The sequence below is a fragment of the Ostrea edulis genome, chromosome 3 (assembly GCF_947568905.1).
Source record: "Ostrea edulis chromosome 3, xbOstEdul1.1, whole genome shotgun sequence".
Taxonomy (NCBI): Eukaryota; Metazoa; Mollusca; class Bivalvia; order Ostreida; family Ostreidae; genus Ostrea; species Ostrea edulis.
In genome coordinates this window covers 62,642,708-62,665,869 of record NC_079166.1, presented here as the reverse complement: position 1 = coordinate 62,665,869, position 23,162 = coordinate 62,642,708, and the positions used below count along the sequence as shown (strand labels likewise).

Here is a 23,162-nt window from a genome sequence, read left to right as displayed (position 1 = left end):
CTTCATCGATTTCCATCACTCATGATAAGCTGTGCTTGCTCAAAGACAATTTATCAAGAATGAAATGTTACTTGACAATGTATTCATTCTTTGTAAGGTACCAACCTGGATAAGGAATGAGTTTAGATTCAGTGGACAAGAGTCCAAAGATGATGGCAATGAGGCAGACGACACAAGTGACCAATCAGATGATGCATTACATAGAAGAGTTGTTGACAGTTCAATGTCTAATATCCAGATCAACAAAGACTTGGCTCCTAGTAAGTATCCAGTGTTCATTTGGTGTTGCTCAGGTATTTTAAAAGTCTAATGAATTTTTCTTCGCCTAGTTGTTCCAAATTCTTACAGAGGAATGCTTTTATGTTTAAACTTTGAATGAACAACAGGACTACAATTTCTGAAATTTAGATATACTTGAACTTAAATTGGTATCTCGAATCGTTAAACCGAAATCTTGAATACCATTGATATAACGAAGTGATTCAGAAATCCCAACCACTTATTCTTTGAAGGAAGTGAACATGAAAAAAATATTTGTTGCATAATAAACTTAAAAGACCTCCTGAAACTGAATAGTGTGGCCTGAATCTAGTTTGCTTGTTTCTATTACGAGATTTTACATTAAACACTCTAAGTTAAAGGTTTATGGAGGTCATCCATTATTTCCCAGTATGCATCTGTGCTCTGACGTAGATGAGACACATTGCTGTTGACTGGGTCACTGTTATATAGCAGAAAAAGTTTATGGATTCATATTAGAATTGATGGATAAGGTTTTGGAGCAAAAAGAATCTATATCAAATATAATTACAATGCATTAAGAAAAAGAAGAAAACACTCCCACAAAATATTTCCAGCTCCTCCAACTTCTGAACTTACTCAGAACACTGTATGTTTCAAGGTTCCAAATTACTTATTTACTAATATTTAGAATCTGTATCAGAGTTTTTTGTTTTAAGAAATCCTTCATAATTGCAGTGCTCTTTAGGAAATGCTCCCTTAATTAATGAGGGTAAAACTACTCTGATTTTCCCCCCCAAGAGGCTGACCGCATTTGACCTAGTTGATAAACTGCCTGTAGGCCATAAATCTTGATAGCATGTCTGCAACAGAATTGTTACTGTGTTAGAAATGTTTACACATAAATGCCATGTTGTGTTAAGATATTAATACATGTGAATACAGAAGGTATTTTTCATTTTCGTGTTTTTCTTGCTTGTTTAATAAGTTGTTATCCAGGTCCTCTGAGACCCTTCCTCTCTGGATACATAAATCCATGGATAAATGTAAGCTGTATCACTTATAACAGGACTTCGACACACAGTGTTAAAATATGGATGTAGAGAACTGCACTATAGGTGTATATCTATGTAATCTAGCTGACACAAAATATTCAAACTCATGACAACAAAGACACCCCTTGAATGTACATAGCTACATTGTACAATTACCACAAGCACACCAATCAAGGAAAATTCCTCTCGCATTAAAATCAAATGATGACATTTTAACGTTGATGCTTACAATGTGCCAATAATACATACAATGTGTCCTACTGATGTCAGCATCAGTGCTGCCCTCTAGTGGATGCTAAGAGATAACCCAGCAGGGAGGGAATAATTTTTTTTAGTATGGCAGCTCCCAATGATTGAAAAGATTAGTTAATCTTTATAAAATATCTCCCTACTGAAGAAAGCTACATCTTGGTGATTTTCAGAATTCATTATATACATCAAAATGACAAATCTAAACCCTTTGTCACATTTTCATGTTTACTTCCTTTAAGTATTTTACCCTCGATATCCCGAATCCTTGGATATCTCAAAGAATTTTCTTGGTCCCATTCAGTTCGAGATAATGAGGTTTATGTAGCTTGCTGTGAGAGTCCAGTAAGGAGTCCAAAGTAGGTGAAATCCATTTATGTGTAAAATAAGTGACTTGGGTAAGCATTATGGTCATGGGCCTAGTTTTTTGTATCATTGTAGTATTATTTTGATTTCATGCATTTTGTCTCCAGATCCGGGGATCATAGAAATTAGCCCAAGAGACAAAAAGATCAAAGACCAGGCCAAGACTCCAACTGCATCTAATACGGTACCTCAGTTTATGCAACTTCAGTCATTACAAAAAGAAAGGAGCAGGCCAATTCTCATTCATTTTAAAGAGACATGGATTTTACGTAGTAATGAATTGGTTAACATTTCATTAATATCAGTTCTATATTTCTGTAGTCCAAATTGGTGAAGGTCCAGGATTTTTCTCGTCGGTCGATATCTACTAATAGTACAGAGAGTGAGATTGACTGCTCCACCGATAACGGGTGAGAATTCAGGTTTCTATAATCCAATTGCAAATATGGAAAAATATTTGAAATGTAGTTTATTTGATCCCCTTTGTTGTTTTATACCGAAATATAAATGTTAATGCAGAAAATTGTGTGCAAGTTGTGGCATGTTTGATTTTTCACATTTCCGACATCAATTAAAAGACAAAAGAGTATTTGCACAATGCTGTAACCCAGAAGAATATCTTATATGTATCATTTTGTACATGTTAGCCATTTGATATGTGTAATCAACAAACTTTTGTGTGTGTAAGTAACAAACTTTTATGATTTCCTAATTCAACAGGAGTAAGAGGGTTGGTGACACCGCTGGAGTTAGGAAGAGTCCCCAACCCACTGCAAAGAAACCGCCACAAAATAAACTACCCCCTGGACCCCAGCGACCTCTGACCCGTGCCAAAGGTCAACCAAGGACGAGAGGGTCAGTCATTATGGATTATTTCTTTTTGAAAAGCAAAAATGAAAAGAATTTAATATTTCTTTGTTGAGTGATTCTCTCCTTTTAGATGTTTGGTTTTTGTACATGTCATCAGTTTTAAGTAGTTATGGTATTGTTTTATTGATATAGAACTGATTTGTCTTGGAAAGAAAAGCTGGCTGCTCGTGGTTTTGTCTCGGATGTCACCGTTAAAAGGAAGCAAGAGGCACTACAGGTAAGGGGTAGTGATGCGTGAACTTAAAAAATAGCATCAGTGGATTGATTCTTCTAACTTCATAGAGAAGAATCCTATCCTTGATTTTTTGTAATGGGTGATAGAAAGGGAGGGGTGGATGGGGGAGGGGTGTTTGAAGAGAAGGTCATGTTCTGTACAGCAGATTGAAACTTCTGACTTCACGAAGGAGGTTTCTATCCTTGATTTTTTTTGTTTGGGGAAGGTGGTGATGGGAGGTGATGGATGGTGGTGGTGGTACTGGGGATAGGGGAGGGTGGGGGAGGTTGTGATGGGTGATGGGAGGTGATGGATGGATGGTGGTGGTGGTGGTGGTAGTGGGGATAGGGGAGGGTGGGGGAGGTGGTGATGGATGGTGGTGGTAGTAGTGGGGATAGGGGAGGGTGGGGGAGGTGGTGTTGGGAGGTGATGGATGGTGGTGGTGGTAGTGGGGATAGGGGAGGGTGGGGGAGGGGTTGATGGGTGGTGGTGGTAGTGGGGATAGGGGAGGGTGGGGGAGGGGTTGGAAAAGAAGGTCTAGCACTGTTCACTGAGAAATTAAACACATTTTGTCTTCATTTTGATTTGTTAAGATATAATTTCTTGACATTTTCAATTTGACTTATACCATTTGTCTCTATCATAATAATGTTATTACTGTAATGGTTTTTGTCCTGATAGAATGGGGTTATAGTGAACCTTATTTTAATGAAATAAAAAATTATACCACGGTTAAAGGCAAATTTCAACTGTTTTACTGGGACATGGATCTTAATTGATTTTATGAGAAGAGTTTTTAAAATAAAGTTTGAATCTGTTCCAAGATAATGAAGTACATGATAATTTGGATATTTTGGATAGAATGAGTTGGAGATGATAATAATGTACATGTACATAATATTTTGGCAGAATGAGTTGGAGATGATAATGATGTACATGATATTTTGGGCAGAATGAGTTGGAGGTGATATGTACATGATATTTTGGGCAGAATGAGTTGGAGATGATAATGATGTACATGATATTTTGGGCAGAATGAGTTGGAGATGATAATGATGTACATGATATTTTGGCAGAATGAGTTGGAGATGATAATGATGTACATGATATTTTGGGCAGAATGAGTTGGAGATGATAATGATGTACATGATATTTTGGCAGAATGAGTTGGAGATGATAATGATGTACATGATATTTTGGGCAGAATGAGTTGGAGATGATAATGATGTACATGATATTTTGGCAGAATGAGTTGGAGATGATAATGATGTACATGATATTTTGGGCAGAATGAGTTGGAGATGATAATGATGTACATGATATTTTGGCAGAATGAGTTGGAGATGATAATGATGTACATGATATTTTGGGCAGAATGAGTTGGAGATGATAATAATGTACATGATATTTTGGGCAGAATGAGTTGGAGATGATAATGATGTACATGATATTTTGGGCAGAATGAGTTGGAGATGATAATGATGTACATGATATTTTGGGCAGAATGAGTTGGAGATGATAATGATGTACATGATATTTTGGGCAGAATGAGTTGGAGATGATAATGATGTACATGATATTTTGGCAGAATGAGTTGGAGATGATAATGATGTACATGATATTTTGGGCAGAATGAGTTGGAGATGATAATGATGTACATGATATTTGGGCAGAATGAGTTGGAGATGATAATGATGTACATGATATTTTGGCAGAATGAGTTGGAGATGATAATGATGTACATGATATTTTGGCAGAATGAGTTGGAGATGATAATGATGTACATGATATTTTGGGCAGAATGAGTTGGAGATGATAATGATGTACATGATATTTTGGGCAGAATGAGTTGGAGATGATAATGATGTACATGATATTTTGGCAGAATGAGTTGGAGATGATAATGATGTACATGATATTTTGGCAGAATGAGTTGGAGATGATAATGATGTACATGATATTTTGGCAGAATGAGTTGGAGATGATAATGATGTACATGATATTTTGGCAGAATGAGTTGGAGATGATAATGATGTACATGATATTTTGGGCAGAATGAGTTGGAGATGATAATGATGTACATGATATTTTGGGCAGAATGAGTTGGAGATGATAATGATGTACATGATATTTTGGCAGAATGAGTTGGAGATGATAATGATGTACATGATATTTTGGCAGAATGAGTTGGAGATGATAATGATGTACATGATATTTTGGCAGAATGAGTTGGAGATGATAATGATGTACATGATATTTTGGGCAGAATGAGTTGGAGATGATAATGATGTACATGATATTTTGGGCAGAATGAGTTGGAGATGATAATGATGTACATGATATTTTGGCAGAATGAGTTGGAGATGATAATGATGTACATGATATTTTGGCAGAATGAGTTGGAGATGATAATGATGTACATGATATTTTGGGCAGAATGAGTTGGAGATGATAATGATGTACATGATATTTTGGGCAGAATGAGTTGGAGATGATAATGATGTACATGATATTTTGGCAGAATGAGTTGGAGATGATAATGATGTACATGATATTTTGGCAGAATGAGTTGGAGATGATAATGATGTACATGATATTTTGGCAGAATGAGTTGGAGATGATAATGATGTACATGATATTTTGGGCAGAATGAGTTGGAGATGATAATGATGTACATGATATTTTGGCAGAATGAGTTGGAGATGATAATGATGTACATGATATTTTGGCAGAATGAGTTGGAGATGATAATGATGTACATGATATTTTGGCAGAATGAGTTGGAGATGATAATGATGTACATGATATTTTGGGCAGAATGAGTTGGAGATGATAATGATGTACATGATATTTTGGCAGAATGAGTTGGAGATGATAATGATGTACATGATATTTTGGCAGAATGAGTTGGAGATGATAATGATGTACATGATATTTTGGCAGAATGAGTTGGAGATGATAATGATGTACATGATATTTTGGGCAGAATGAGTTGGAGATGATAATGATGTACATGATATTTTGGGCAGAATGAGTTGGAGATGATAATGATGTACATGATATTTTGGCAGAATGAGTTGGAGATTACCCGGGAGGAGAAGAAGAAAGCTGAGGAGAGACTGAGGATTATGGAGGAGGAACACAGATATCAGAGAGAGATGGAGAAACGGGAACTGGAGAGGAAGGCTCAGGTACGAAATGGAATCCACGTGATAAACGAAAAAACCTGAACATTTCATATTTACATAGTATATTTTTGACTTCATTGCAAAGTCATAATAATGTATTCATTTTAACTGCTGTGTGAAATAAGCAAAATAAATACTCTTGTTATTTCTACTTCATTTTTTATTTATTGATTTTTTTAGGAGGGGGGGGGGGGGGGGGTTCTAAAGTGCATGTCAATATATGAGCAAGTGTATGAGAAAAGGGTCTTATGACATAACGTCACAATGCATAGAGAACATCATAAACATCAGGAACATTGCGCGACACCTGCATTGTCAGTGACGCTCTTTTTCTACTAGTAGTATTCGCTAGACTGTAAAACCAAAAGCGTTTAAATCATTCATTGTTGTAGCTATAGATATAATCCATTTTGAATATCATGTATTTATTATATTTTTTTTCATTTTTCCAGAAATATTATATAGTAAAGGTATTGAAATAGCTTGATAAATGCATGTTCTCATAAATTAATTGTACTGTCGTCGACATTCGGGAACATGCATACATGTATCTGCAAAATATTCATACCCACAGAACAATATACATCTAGATAATAAGTAAAATAATAAAATGGGTAAAGAAAAAAAAAACATCTATGTAATTTGTAATTATATGTGTATGCTTGACATAATTGATGACAGTCCTGAACACGGCCATATTGAATGTGCATATGACTTATCGAAGGACCTTGTAATCAATATACATGTAGAAGTATATTTATAAGCACAAATAACAAAAGTAAAAGTTATAAATTTTCCCATTTATAGCGTATTTTCCGGAATTAAAACGGTGTTAATGTAATACATCACTGTAACAGTTTACACCGGTTGTCACACACGAAACAAAACCGGGTCTGGCGGGTGATAATTTATTATCATTTATACGCACGATCATCAGTATATTTACAATGTTATTTCAGATAAAACAGATTGTTTTGATATTGACTTCATTTCCTCAATGATTTATGTAATAGATTACAACAGATTGGTGGATCCAGAGGGGTGTGTATTTTAATGGGAGATAACTTTGATATTAGGATTTACATTTTCCCAATGAATTGATTTTCTTTGTAGGAGAGAGAGAGAGGAGAAATGATTTTCTTTGTAGGAGAGAGAGAAGAATTTGAATTTATAGTTTCTTTGTAGGAGAGAGAGAAGAATTTGAATTTATAGTTTCTTTGTAGGAGAGAGAGAAGAATTTGAATTTATATTTTCTTTGTAGGAGAGAGAGAAGAATTTGGAGGGTCAGATACATTTGCTCAAACAGGAACTGCAGTCACACTGTTCCAAACTTCAGGATAATCAGAAATTGCTCATCTCCCTACAGGTAAATGGTTGTCTCCCTACAGGTAAATGGTTGTCTCCCTACAGGTAAATGGTTATCTCCCTACAGGTAAATGGTTGTCTCTTTACAGGTAAATGGTTGTCTCCTTACAGGTAAATGGTTATCTCCCTACAGGTAAATGGTTGTCTCCTTACAGGTAAATGGTTGTCTCCCTACAGGTAAATGGTTATCTCCCTACAGGTAAATGGTTGTCTCTTTACAGGTAAATGGTTGTCTCCTTACAGGTAAATGGTTATCTCCCTACAGATAAATGGTTGTCTCCTTACAGGTAAATGGTTATCTCCCTACAGGTAAATGGTTGTCTCCCTACAGATAAATGGTTATCTCCCTACAGGTAAATGGTTATCTCCCTACAGATAAATGGTTATCTCCCTACAGGTAAATGGTTGTCTCCCTACAGATAAATGGTTATCTCCCTACAGGTAAATGGTTGTCTCCCTACAGGTAAATGGTTGTCTCCTTACAGGTAAATGTTTATCTCCCTACAGGTAAATGGTTGTCTCCCTACAGGTAAATGGTTGTCTCCTTACAGGTAAATGTTTATCTCCCTACAGGTAAATGGTTATCTCCCTACAGGTAAATGGTTATCTCCCAACAGGTAAATGTTTATCTCCCTACAGGTAAATGGTTGTCTCCCTACAGATAAATGGTTATCGGTAGTGCTGTATCTACGGAATTTATCACTGGAAGTCAAACTAAAATCCTTCCTTTTGGGAGGCACATTGTATATTTCTGTGACGTTTTCACAGTGTTGATTTCTTTATGAAATGTAACATCCTATATGTCTGTAAATTTCCACATTAACGGTTTTCATTTCAACTTTCCTATTTTCATATTTATAATGATAACCTTTAATTTGTCAAGTATGCGATCGTGTGAAATATTTTTCTATATTAACATCCATTGTATTTGCCTTTGGTATCTTTACAAATTGTAATGATGAATGCACTGCCATTTTGAACACTGAGTATGAATCTTGATAAATAAAGGATGTCTATTTTAACAACTGCAGATTCCTGGACCAACAGAAATGAAAGTAGAATGTAAATCTAAAGAATAAATTTCATTTTTAAAAATACATGAGGGTATGAACTGTAACGTTTCAGGCCAGCATACTTTTCATGAACGCTAATGCAGTTCATACCTTCATGTATTTTCAAAATAGAAATTTATTTCTTAAGTGAATGAAACCTGTGACTAAAGTTATATACATTTATTCTTTCAGAGTGAACTCGCTAAAGTGAAGGGTAGGAAGTTCTCGAACCCGGAGAGGGACAGTCGCGTGTGCTCTGTCATGTGATTTTAACGAGAATGTAAACTATTAACATAAAGCAGGTACAATAATGTGTTCACAAACTGGATACACGGAATCCAAATTTTGGTTATTTATTCTATTTTTTTTTAAAATTTTTTGTTCAGTGTATGATATAGGAGAGTTAATTCCCTTTACAATCTTTTTTGCATCAGATATTTTTACATTTTTTTGTTCTGGACATAGTAAATCAATAGTTACTTCGGTCAGGTTTGGTTGACAAATGACAAAAATATATTTTGATATTTTTAGAACACAACATCTCCTGACTCTAATATCTTCATTAATTTACATATATAATTTCATTTCTTTCACACATTTGTAATTAGCTCTTGCATTATGGATTTGTGCAGTATTATCATTTGTAACACAGGGTATTTTGTTTTATTATTCTTTCATGTAATTTAGTGGAATCTAATAGGTCTAAAAGCATTTGGAAAAGCATATTGTTATCCTCGGAAACCACACCCTCAGGCGTGCTAATATTTAGCAACGGGAAGCATTACTTAATGGGTGATATTAAAAGTATCTCATTTGCACAGATTGTGCATGTACGATTCACAATAGATAGATGGCAAAACGAATATTTGCAACCGTAAAATCAACATTAACGGTCGCAGATAACAAAATTAATGAGAAGTTAGGTATTCCCATTCTGATGTAATTTCCCTTGATCACAATTTTGTTATATGAAATGTGTTATGAAATGTTTATGCTTGACATTATGTTTTTGCGTCCTAGCTTCTATCATGATGTCACAATTTGAAAGAAACCCCATTGTTTTGCTTTGTTTAACTTATATATCTGATAAAGGCATGACATTCAGTACTATAAATCAAATATTGCATGTAACTGAGGGTAACATTTAAAATTTTCACCCCAAGAAGACCATTAATTGTCAACCCCAGCTGGGCCTCGGTTGATACTGGTTTTGTTTTTTGGGGTAAAAATTTTCACTGTTTACCCTCAACTACATGCACAATCTATACAGTATTACATTCCATATAGATTTCATTTTGAAGTAATTTTACAAGCAAGTGAAATAAATAATGCATAGAAATCTTTATGCAGTAATTTATTCAAACATTCCAGACAAATTTGTAGTAATTAAGTTTTCATAATTATAATATCATTGATAATTAATGTAATATTTTGAACTTTTTTTTTTAACTTCTGCTTTTTGCAAAGTTGAAAATGTGATCTCATTTTTATATTGGATTTTTATTTGAGATATTTTGTGAATGCATAACTCCGTCCATAATTTTTTTTTATACGTACGACACATTGTATATGAAATATATTTCACTGTGTCAATTATTGTTTCAAGAATTCTATTAATCAATGAGAATTCTTCTATTATTTCCTCAATATTTATTAGTACATATAAGGTGTTTCTGAACAGAATATTTATCTTGTTTTCTCCGAGGGAGCCTAAAATCCTCATTTAAGTGTTATTTATTTTTAACCTGTGTTGCTGTGGTGTTTTGTTATTTCATTATGTATATGTATAATCGTTATCAGTCTAAGAGTAGATATGCGATCATTATACCTGAGTGACATCAACTCCGCTGGAGTATACACAATAGGCTGCGTCGCAGTTAAATAGTTAATTTCACTCTATCTTAATTATTTTTAACATTTTTTACCTGTATAATATTGTTTTACTTAATGTACGGCGCCTTTGATTGCATTTTATTGTAAAATTTATAAAATGTTAATGATAATATGATCCTAAAACGAAGCCCAGTAAGATGTGTTTTTACTATACAGCAGGGCTACAGGGTGCTTATCAATGTTTGATATAAGAAGCCCCCCCCCTCCCCCTCCCCCCCCAAATGAACAAAATACAAGGACAGTGTCTTTATGTACATGTGTGTTTAGTTCACAATGCGTAGATAAACATCCATTGTCGTTGGAAATAAAATGTATATGCACACTGGAAAATGAAACGTTATACTGTATAGAGTTCATTTGGGAATACTTTTGAAAAATAAAAAATAAACATATATGACATTCTGTTTTGGATTGTGGGTATTTATTGTGAACCAACTAATATTTGCAATGACATTTATTCGCAAGTAAGTTATTTAAACTTCAATATGACAACTAATTTTTATACGTCAGTCAAAGACGGGATGTATTATAGTATGATGTTGTCCGTCTGTCTATCCATCTGTCCGGATCTTGTGGGCATGATACAGACCGAACCATAAGCTCCAGGATATTGCAGCATGGTACATTTGATCATTTTGATGAGAGAAAGATGCCTATTATTTTCCAAGGTGAAGGTCGTATCACTTAGTAGGAAAATATTGTGGGCAGGATATAAACTGGACCATAAGCTCTAGGATATTGCAAATTGGTAAATTTGATCACCATGATGAGAGGTAGATGCCTATTGGTTTTCAAGGTCAAAGGCCACAGTATCTATTCTCTTGTAGGCTAAGCCTGTCCACTTCTCTATTGTCGGCTAAGCCTGTCCACTTCTCTATTGTCGGCTAAGCCTGTCCACTTCTCTATTGTCGGCTAAGCCTGTCCACTTCTCTATTGTCGGCTAAGCCTGTCCACTTCTCTATTGTCGGCTAAGTCTGTCCACTTCTCTATTGTCGGCTAAGCCTGTCCACTTCTCTATTGTAGGGTAGGCCTGTCCACTTCTCTATTCTCTTGTAGGCTAAGTCTGTCCACTTCTCTATTGTAGGCCAAGTCTGTCCATTTCTCTATTGTTAGCTAAGCCTGTCCACTTCTCTATTGTCGGCTAAGCCTGTCCACTTCTCTATTGTAGGGTAGGCCTGTCCACTTCTCTATTCTCTTGTAGGCTAAGTCTGTCCACTTCTATATTGTCTTGTTGGCTAAGTCTGTCCACTTCTTTATTGTAGACTAAGCCTGTCCACTTCTCTATTGTAGGCTAAGTTTGTCCACTTCTCTATTCTCTTTTAGGCTACACCTGTCCATTTCTCTATTGTAGGCTAAGCCTGTCCACTTCTCTATTTTAGGCAAGTCTGTCCACATCTCTATTCTCTTGTAGGTTTAACATGTCCAATTCTCAATTGGAGGCTACACCTATCCACTTTTCTATTGTAGGCTAAATCTGTCCACTTTTCTATTGTCGGCTAAGCTTGTCCACTTCTCTATTGTAGGCCAAGTCTGTCCACTTCTCTATTCTTTTGTCGGTTAAGCCTGTCCACTTCTCTATTGTAGGCCAAATCTGTCCACTTCTCTATTGTAGGCCAAGTCTGTCCACTTCTCTATTGTCGGTTAAGCCTGTCCACTTCTCTATTCTTTTGTCGGTTAAGCTTGTCCACTTCTCTATTGTAGGCCAAGTCTGTCCATTTCTCTATTGTCGGCTAAGCCTGTCCACTTCTCTGTTGTAGGCTAAGCCTGTCCACCTCTCTATTGTAAGCTAAGTCTGTCCATTTCTCTATTGTAAGCTAAGTCTGTCCACTTCTCTATTGTAGGCTAAGCCTGTCCACTTCTCTATTGTAGGCTAAGTCTGTCCACTTTTCTATTGTAGGCTAAGCCTATCCACTGCTATATTGTAGGCTAAGCCTATCCACTTCTCTATTGTAGGCTAAGTCTGTCCACTCCTATTGTAGACTAAGTCTGTCCACTTTTCTATTGTAGGCTAAGTCTATCCACTGCTCTATTGTAGGTTAAGCCTATCCACTTCTCTATTGTAGGCTAAGCCTATCCACTTCTCTATTGTAGCTAAGTCTGTTCACTTCTCTATTGTAGGCTAAGCCTGTCCACTTCTCTATTGTAGGCTAAGTTTGTCCACTTCTCTATTGTAGACTAAGTCTGTCCACTCCTCTATTGTAGGCTAAGCCTATCCACTTCTCTATTGTAGGCTTAGTCTGTCCACTTCTCTATTCTTTTGTCGGTTAAGCCTGTCCACCTCTCTATTGTTGGCTAAGCCTGTCCACTTCTCTATTGTAGACTAAGCCTGTCCACTTCTCTATTGTCGGCTAAGCCTGTCCACTTCTCTATTGTAGGCCAAGTCTGTCCACTTCTCTATTGTAGGCTAAGCTTGTCCACTTCTCTATTGTAGGCTAAGCCTGTCCACTTCTCTATTGTAGGCTAAGCTAGTCATTTCTCTATTGTAGGCTAAGTCTGTCCACTTCTCTATTGTAAGCTAAGTCTGTCCACTTCTCTATTGTAGGCTAAGCCTGTCCACTTCTCTATTGTAGGCTAAGTCTGTCCATTTCTCTATTGTAGGCTAAGTCTGTCCACTCCTCTATTGTAGGCTAAGCCTATCCACTTCTCTATTGTAGGCTAAATCTGTCCACTTCTCTATTGTAGGCTAAGCTAGTCATTTCTCTATTGTAGGCTAAGTCTGTCCACTTCTCTATTGTAGGCTAAGTCTGTCCATTTCTCTATTATAGGCTAAGCCTGTCCACTTCTGTATTGTAGGCTAAGCCTGTCCACTCCTCTATTGTAGGCTAAGTCTGTCCATTTCTCTATTGTAGGCTAAGCCTGTCCACTTCTCTAAAGGGAATGTTTGTAGATGTGTACAATGCTATTTTTAAATTGAAAACTTTCAATTTTACCTTGTTTAGTAAAACCAGGTAGATTTTATAGAGATAATTAAATTTGAACAAAATGGAAATAAAACATGTGGTAAACTTGAACCCACGATTTTTTTTACGACACTTGTTTTTTTTTTCAGTCAGACATAATAAATCACTGAGCTATCCGGCTAGACAATAATACAGTATTTAAAAAGACGAGGTATACATTTATGGTACTTATTTTTCGTTATGAGGATGTGATACTTCTTGACAAAAACGATTGAAAAACTTTTTCATTTTTTGTGACATCTGCATACATGCAAGTAAACACAAATACGCACGTCCTTGAAATTACAGACAACTATATTAAATTTATTCTAAAATGGACACATATTTCGGGTATCTGATTTCTGCGGAATACCCCACTCTGATTCTACTATTTCTTCGTTCTATTATTGAGGTATTGCTTTTCCAGTTTCTTCTTTCTGTTGTTGAGATATTGTGTTTCAGGAAGAAATCTGGTTTTTGTTTCTTCGGGATATAAAGAATTGCAAGTCATCTGGGTCTCTAATGTAACAGGAAATGCCACCCGAGGGTTTTCCGTAGAGATCAGAACATTCACCAAGAAATGGTTTAGGTCTACTTTTTATGATCCCTTTACCTAGTGCTGGTGACGTCTCAGTCTGAGTGAACAATTCTGGAAGTGAAGTAAAAACCAACATAAAACGGAATGGAAAGGTGCACGTCCTATCTACCGCCACCGTTGCCTCGTGACCCGGTGGTTCCCGAGGCTTTCCGATGTGCTTGTGGCCTCGGGAACCAGGCTAAGGTGTACTATCGTTCCTACATGTATATCAGCGTGTCACTTCTCTTGATTCGAGCATGTAAAAGTTTGGGCGAGGCTGCTCATAGATTTCAATTAATCAGCTTTTACTTTTGTTGTCAGTGACCAATCACATTGAAAGAATGGCATACTATATTGAAAACACACGGTCAATCGGTGTGTGATAATTACATGCTCGATCTGTGAGAATTACACGCTCGATCTGTGAGATTTACACGATCGATCAAGTGACACGCTTATCATTGGAACGATAGTAAATGTGAAGCCCAGTACGGACGGTTTCTGTTCGGCTGTGTATGGGACAGATTATTGACACTAAGGTGAAAATAACACAAACTTTGTTTATAGTTTTGAGTCGGACAAAGATATGTGGAAGGTCTCCCAATTTTCAAATTTGCATTCCAAAAATGTCTGGACGTTGTATTTTAGACTATATTGTAGTGCTGAAAAGTAAGATGAAAACCGACCACGTTAGTCATTCATCTATAATTCAATATGCTATCTGATGTAATCTGTTCATATCACTGACAATTTAATCAATGAACGTTTTGATAAGCAAGATGTCTTTCATCAATTGTATTTAGCATTAACACAGAATCTTGGTTGCAGACATAAATGTTACATTGAAGCCAAGCACCCCCAGCCCCCTGTTGGTTTTCTATCTTAGAAATAATCACAGAAATCGTTTGATCAATATTTATCATCATTTTTAATGTTTGCACCCCCATTTCCTCTCAATACCCAACAAAGTTTATAATCAAAGAGAAAAATTGACACATTCTGTGATGCAAAGCTTTTCTTTCAAATATAGTATTTTGAATGTAGGATGTTTTCTAAATTGAAACACAGGTCTAAACCAAACATGCACCTCGCAGGAATATGACCCCCTCCTCCCTTTCGACATATTATTTTTTTTTTTTAATGCTGCAACTGCGATGTTGTTGTTGTTGACGATGATGATGATGATGGCGGAGTATGATAATACCGTAGGTATTTTGCTATTCGAACTCTCATTTTAAAAAGACATTATTGAAAAAAATATTTTCTCTTGAAATGAACTTACTGAAAATTGTTGATGCACATATATCCTTGATTTTAAGCTAATCACAGAATTCGGGATGCAACCCTAAATTTGCGACTAGTAGTAGTCAAGCAAGTTTGTCGAGGTTTTCTCTCCACCTCTCTCCATTTAAGTTGTGGGGTTTCTAACAGAGAGAGAGAGAGAGCAAGCATTTGAGAGAATGAGTTTCTCTGAATTACAGTGGTTCTATTTCTAAGAGATGAAAATACAATTCACAGTGCAAACCAACTTGATCCTCATTTTCAACTTGTAAAATGCAGAAAACGTTTAAAAGTATCTCAAGATACATGTACATTATGTTTAATTGACAGATTACAAGTCGAGCGCTCGAGTGTACACGAGAAAATAAGTCCTGAGTTTGAGATAGTGTCTCGTGCACACGAGAAAATAAGTCCTGCGTTCGAAATAATGTCTCGTGCAAACCAGATAATATGTCGAATGCGCATGACATGTAACATGTCGAACAAACCGATTTTAAATTGCCATCGTATTTTCCAGTCTGTCAACACTCAGGAGATGAATGAGATACAATCTTCACATGACATATTGATTTATCTACATCTAAGTGTTTACTGCACACATCAGTTGGAGACATGAATACAATCAAATATTTCATTTTCCTGACGGTTTTGAGGACAGCACCATTTTACTGACGGATATGTTTGATCAAATCAGGAAAAAAAACAACTTCATTTTTCTAAAGTTGTGAGTTTTTAAAATTGCAAATCGTCTGCCAGTAACTTATAAATATTAGATCCTTGCAGTGTTCACTGCAGCTGAACGTTACAACAGGAGGTCTTTTTTTTTAAATGTCTCCCAACTGTCACTTCAGAACGAGGGGGTCTTGTACAGATCTGTTTTACAGCACACTCTGAATGTCGTTCGGTTATTTAACGTCGTGAAGTACATTTTATTGCTAAATGCTTTGAGTTTAAGAAATTTATAATCACTTCATTCAGCACTTAGAGTAGTGACAGCTATAGAAAACCTCAAACCCTGAACAATTAGCATTGTGTCAGTTACATCGAATATCCGACGTCTGTTTTAGACAGAATAAGTCATCGCTTATCCTCGGTTAGTTGTCTAAGATTATTGACCCTGTGTCTGTCCATCTGTCCGTATGTCTGTCTGTTAGTGGGAATGATGGTAAGACCGGTCTCTCTCTCCGTTGTTGAAATTTGTGTAACAATGCTAGGTTTCAATTTGGTCCTGCATATAACATACATGCATGTACATATATACAGATATTAGTAAAATACACAGATTTAAAGAAATAAAGTGACTATAAGATAAAGAGATACGAAATAATTACGAAGTTCGGTAATAATCTCTGTAAGATAATTTCTCTTTAAACACACCACAAGTGTTATGTTTCTGATATCTTCACTCAAAGTATTCCCACATATTGCTGCCTGAAACACTTCGCCGGATACCCACGGCTGATCTCGTGATGAGTAGAAGACGAGATAACGGCTGAACTCGTGATGAGTAGAAGACGAGATTACGGCTGATCTCGTGATGAGTAGAAGACGAGATTACGGCTGATCTCGTGATGAGTAGAAGACGAGATTACGGCTGGTCTCGTGACTGTGATGAGTAGAAGATGAGATTACAGCTGATCTCGTGACTGTGATGAGTAGAAGACAAGATTACGGCTGATCTCGTGATGAGTAGAAGACGAGATTACGGCTGATCTCGGGATGAGTAGAAGACGAGATTACGGCTGATCTCGTGATGAGTAGAAGACGGGATTACGGCTGATCTCGTGATGAGTAGAAGACGAGATCACGGCTCATCTCGTGATGAGTAGAAGATGAGATTCTTGGATTGCTCCATATAGTACAACAATATGTAAAATGTGGAAAAATCATTGTATCAAAAATCTTCAACAGTGCATCGTTTGACATCAATACCTTATACCTTCTTAAAATACCAACTCTCTTGGAAATCTTGTTCAAGAGTGTGTCTGTACGACTTTTTCCAAGACAAAGTTTCATCATTAAGAACACCAAGTAATGTTGACACCTGAACACATTCCTTGACATAGTTGTTTACCACGAACTTTAATTTTCGACACTTTGAATTTTTTTGTGCAGATCCAACAAGCATACGTTGAGTTTTCAACAGATTTAAGGTTAATTTATTTTCCTTAACCCAAACTATACTGTGCAGTAGATCTGCACACATCTTTGACTCAATGTTTCCACTTACATCTTGTGAAAGATTACATGCATACATATAAACGTGAGAATGCGTCAGTGCTTGTGGATAATCATTAATATACAGGATAAAAAACAATGGAACTATTAAAACAGACACTTGTGGAACTCCACTAATCAGATTCTTTTCATCCAATAGGTTGCCTTTCAAAATAACTCTCTGTGAACGATTTGTGGGTTTTTTCCCCGATATGATATAAACCATTCAAGAGTATCATTAAAAATACCAAATGACTCAAGTTTGTATAATAAAACCTTGTGATTGACAGTGTCAAATGCTTTCAGTAAGTCTTTAAAAAGTACACCAGTAAGTTTACCTTCATCAATACATGTATTTATAAGCCATCTGCCTACTAAAAAAAAAAGAGTGCTTTCACATGAATGTTTTGGCCTAAAACGAGATTACAATCTGTAATCAGAAAATCTACCGACAAATACTCATACAATGGATTAAAAACACGTCTTTCTAAAATTTGCTTACACAAGGTAAAACGGATACAGGTCGACAGTTAACGAAACATTCATTCCTGATTCAAAAACCGGTACAACAGGGGCCTTTTACCAGTCATCTGCAAAAGCAAAAGTTTCAAAATTCAAATTCAAATAATCTTTATTCAAGTCGGACGTAGTAAAACAATACAACATTAGCTCCATCCTCGGAAACCCACGGATGATTACGCGTCGATGGAGAGAGGAACGAAGCATAGTCAACCGTGGGTTGCCGACGATGCATTAGCTCTAAAGAGCTATTAACCAACTAGAGCCTGTTGAAAAAAAGTTGAAAATATATGTAAGAATGTCACATACACTATTTGATGAAAGTTTTAAAAGTTTGACAGAGATACAAACTGTATCATCCGACCTGTTGCCTGAGTTTTATCTCCTTCTCAACAAATTCAGCGGCATTATATAAGAAATTTTAGGCATTTGTTCTTGAACAGTAGGTAAAGTGTCATCAAAATGTTTTCTTAGCTCATTACCAATGTTACAAAAGTAATTATTTCATAAAAACATTCAGCAATATCCTTTGTATCTTTAAAAACTACATTATTGTCCATAAGAAATGTACAGCTTGTATTCGTTTTCTTAGATGGTAAGAATTGCTGAAGTTTGTCCCTTTGACATGTCCCCGGGCTTGTGTTCGGCCAGGGAAATTGCCTTCTCAATGAATGCATGTTTAGACTCTCTAATCATTTTGCGACCCTGTTTCTTGATGCCCTGAATGGGTTCCAAGCGTGATCATCATTAATGTGTGTCGCCGTTTAAAAGGGGTGTTCACGAAATTGCAATACTGTAAGTATGTCACCGTTTATCCATTCTTTTGATCGTGAGTTAATTCTTCTTTCTTTTAGGAATGTGCTGATCCACTACTTCAAAAAATTCAGAATAGAAGAATCTCCATGTAGTTATTCTACAGGTCTGTTACCAGGAATTTACGAAGGGGTGGACATTAAATTGGCAAGAAGTTTAGCATCCTCACACTCCAGGGAGCCTGAAGCCCCAGCCACGAGTAGACCCAGAACCCCTGACGTTGTAAGGATGGGAATTTGGGGACCATTTAAAGATCCAACTGGATTCAGGGCGGAGCCGGGGGGGAGCATGGCATGGAAAATACGAGTCTGTGCACTGGCTTTTTGGACTAGGTGCTGATGTTTGATTTTAACATTTGGTTAGTAAACGGACTACTTTCAACCCCTTCACGGATGACAAATTGGGTATCGTAAAGTTTGCACCTGTGTCGACGTCAATCATGCAAGCTATAAACTCTGAGCTAACGATCACGTCAAATGAAATTATCAAATATATGCCACTTCTTTAGAATTTACAAGACAGCTTTACAATTGTCAATACATAAAATTATCAGAGACACGGATATTTATAAGGATCTTCACCCTTCATTTCATGGCTGTGAATAAGAAGTAGCCCGTTAAGTCTCTTTCACCTACAAATTGATTTTCGGCGGTGTACTTTTGCATAAAGCTGTACCGACTTGGGACGACACAGAGACCATTAGTTTTGTCGGGATATTTAAACTGAATTATGATTTGACAACAGATGTACGGGTACAGTTACAAGTGATGGTGAATTGGTTTTATAAAAGCGTGTCTTCAGTCAGAGTATCCTCACGTGGCTGTCACGGGCGATGGAAGGAAAATGAGCATGCAGGTGTGCTTAGTCAGATACGTCACAGATTCCTGCTCTTTATCGACATCTGTTCACTGGCATATAATTCTTAAGATAATTTAATCCTCGAAATAAAGCTACTCAGATTACCCAGTTTAAGGATCAGCAACTTAGTTACCAGAAATTACCCAATACAAGGGTTAAAAACTAAATTACCCAATACAAGGATTAACAACTAAATTACCCAATACAAGGATTAAAAACTAAATTACCCAATACAAGGGTTAACAACTAAATTACCCAATACAAGGATTAACAACTAAATTACCTAATACAAGGATTAACAACTAAATTACCCAATACAAGGATTAACAACTAAATTACCCAATACAAGGATTAACAACTAAATTACCCAACACAAGGATTAACAACTAAATTACCTAATACAAGGGTTAACAACTAAATTACCCAATACAAGGATTAACAACTAAATTACCCAACACAAGGATTAACAACTAAATTACCTAATACAAGGGTTAACAACTAAATTACCCAATACAAGGAATGAAAAATAAATTACCCAATACAAGGATTAAAAACTAAATTACCCAATACAAGGAATAAAAAATAAATTACTCAATACAAGGATTAACAACTAAATTACCCAACACAAGGATTAACAACTAAATTACCCAATACAATGATTAACAACTAAATTACCCAATACAAGGATTAAAAACTAAATTACCCAATACAAGGAATGAAAAATAAATTACCCAATACAAGGATTAAAAACTAAATTACCCAATACAAAGATGAAAAACTATAGTACCCAATATAAGGATCAACAACTAAATTACCCAATACAAGGATTAAAAACTAAATTACCCAATACAAGGAATAAAAATAAATTATCCATTACAAGGATTAAAATCTAAATTACCCAATACAAGGATTAACAACTAAATTACCCAATACAAGGAATAAAAACTTAATTAACTAATTCCAGTTCCACTCAATAAAATTCCTGCAATTTTCTCTCAACAGGACTTATCTCTAACTCATCCTTTTAAAACTGCATTCTTCAGTCCACAAGAAACCCGTTTGCTCAACATTAAACAACAGTCCGTGGAAGTCGCCATTAGGCCCGACGGATTTTGTTTTGTTTTTTTAGAAGTTGTGTATTCACAAATTACTACGCCCATCTCGAAATGACATAGAATGTAGTCCAAGAATACTGTAATTGGTTTAAATTTCGCGGTGCTAAAAGATCACGATTTTTCATATTGGTCTAATTACGGTGGTTTTATTTTCGCGGAATTCAAATTTTATTGATTGCTGGTAACTATTCAAAACGTATTGTGTCACACTTGCAAAATGATTGTGGTTGTTTTAATTTCGCGAAAAAAAAATCCCGATCGCGAACATAGCGAAATTAAAACCACCTCTATCATTTCCCCCTTTACAGTAACTCGTTGATTCAACTCAAATCAAATCATGTTTTATCGTATAAACTCGATGTTTTAAAATATTAAATGATAAGGAATGAATTTATTATTTTTTCGCAATGATGCAGTTTTCCGTCTGTTATTCATTCCTTAAGGAACGTTTATTATTATTCCGTCTGGGACCGGGACCGAAGACCGGGTTTTAGTCATGGGACCGAGAGCAAAGACTGGGTTGTAGTCACGGGACCGAGACCGAAGACCGGGTTGTAGTCACGGGACCGAAACCGAAGAGAAGACGGGTTTTAGTCAGTACCTGTTCATTCACTTTAACAGTCATTCCGTGTTTTTTACGATCAACTCAGTAAAGAAAATTCTTTTTAAACACAATTAGATACGATTTCAATGCATAGGCCCTTTAAGAAATAGATACAAGAACCTCGATTCCCTTTGAAAGCCTGTCACTTCGTTTACTCTGTTTACACAGGGCGACCGACCAACTGACAGCGCGTTCTCCATACATGTACCTAATTTTTCATGGGTGAGCGTGTATCTATGATAGGTTAATCTTTCTGTTTATTATGCAGTGTTGTTCATGCGAAATTGAGAAGACATGCCAAAATAATCAGATATTAAAATTTTAAAGATGTTTACACGCTTTCAATTCAGTTCCTTGTCTGTAAATTGAAAATGGTTTCTGTCGTGGAATTCCCCCCTTACGTAATTCACTGAAGTCTCGCGGTATTCATACGACGAGGAGAATGGGAGAACATGTCGATTGAGATAAAATTACAATGTAAATTTACTGCAATCAAATAGCCCAATCTTTGTATTCCGTATTCTCAACTAACGACTTCATTTTTAAAAAATCATATTTGCCTTGTAAGATAAATTTCTGAATAGAAAAACATAATGCAGACCCCCATATATTTTTGTCGCTGTTAGATAAATCTTATCTAGCGTTATAAATCGGTGATATTAGAAAGAATTTCAGGGGGAAAAGCGAAAAAACATCATCTGGAAAACATCTTCAGGAAAATTGAATTTACACAAAACGTATCTCGGAATACCATGTCATTATGTAGGGTATCAATGAAGACATTTTCTGTGATCGGAATTGTACAACGCAAAGAGGGGAACTGTTTATCTTGATCAATGGATCAATCTAAAGAAATGCAAAGATAGAAAATAAAAGATTGGAATAAATGATTCTTTAAAAAGTTGTAAAAAAAAAAACAAACCACCAAACCAATCGATAAATAAAAATTATGAACATTCTTTTAGTACTTTACCAATAGTTCTGGATGGTATATATTTTGTACATGTTTGTTTTTCTTTAAAAAAGTTTTTTTTTTTGTCTTTAAAGGACTAATATTTGTAGATTCTGAAATCATTACGTATTATATTGTACAAATATCTAGCCATGTTAAAAAAGTGTGTTAAAAGTGTTTCGTTGACTTGTCTCAAAACTTGAGATGGCAAACATGTTAGCATAAGTTTACTACAAGAATAAACAAGAGGTTGCATTTAACAAAAGAGTAAATGTATAAATACAAACTCAAATCTGAGAGAGAGAGAGAGAGAGAGAGAGAGAGAGAGAGAGAGAGGTGAGGTCGTTCATCAATGATTGCTTTTGCCAATAGAATTTGCAGGCAGCGGCGGATTGATTGTCTGAGATTGAGTTAGGTCCAATATATCGTACTCTATACGCCTGAATCAACTGATGAAGACGCTGGTCAGTGCACACTTCTTTTTTCATTTCTTTATCGGAATAATGGATTCAACGCTCGGCAGTGTTGAAGTCCTTCTGGACTTAATGTAATACACGAGAAAACAAGAATAAGAAGTCCGGGGTTTTCCTTGACAGCGATGCCACCATCTTGTTAGAGGAGAAAATTATGGGGCAATTCAATGACCACTATAATCGTTTTTCATGTGGTGAATTTTCAAAAGGGATTAAAAGTATTTTAAAGACCAGTTGAAAACGTCATTACTTTATCTGGGTGTCATGTCAACAGCGTGATGGCTTTGATTCCGCGGACGACCACCATCCCGTTCGACATATT

The 23,162-nt window shown here is 36.0% G+C and overlaps 1 protein-coding gene across 3 annotated transcripts in view; it reads left to right on the top strand.

The window, feature by feature from the left end:
* Nucleotides 1–10,895, top strand: part of LOC125674029 (uncharacterized) — a 39,936-nt gene extending 29,041 nt beyond the window's left edge. For all 3 annotated transcript variants that reach the window (XM_048911023.2, XM_048911022.2, XM_048911032.2), the window contains 8 exons: nt 98–260; nt 2,018–2,094; nt 2,232–2,320; nt 2,631–2,765; nt 2,913–2,997; nt 6,066–6,185; nt 7,444–7,548; nt 8,792–10,895. In XM_048911023.2, coding sequence (XP_048766980.2) covers nt 98–260; nt 2,018–2,094; nt 2,232–2,320; nt 2,631–2,765; nt 2,913–2,997; nt 6,066–6,185; nt 7,444–7,548; nt 8,792–8,866 — 849 coding nt within the window. In that variant the 3' untranslated portion in view covers nt 8,867–10,895. The remainder of the gene's footprint in view (nt 1–97; nt 261–2,017; nt 2,095–2,231; nt 2,321–2,630; nt 2,766–2,912; nt 2,998–6,065; nt 6,186–7,443; nt 7,549–8,791) is intronic.
* Nucleotides 10,896–23,162: the final 12,267 nt, after the last annotated feature.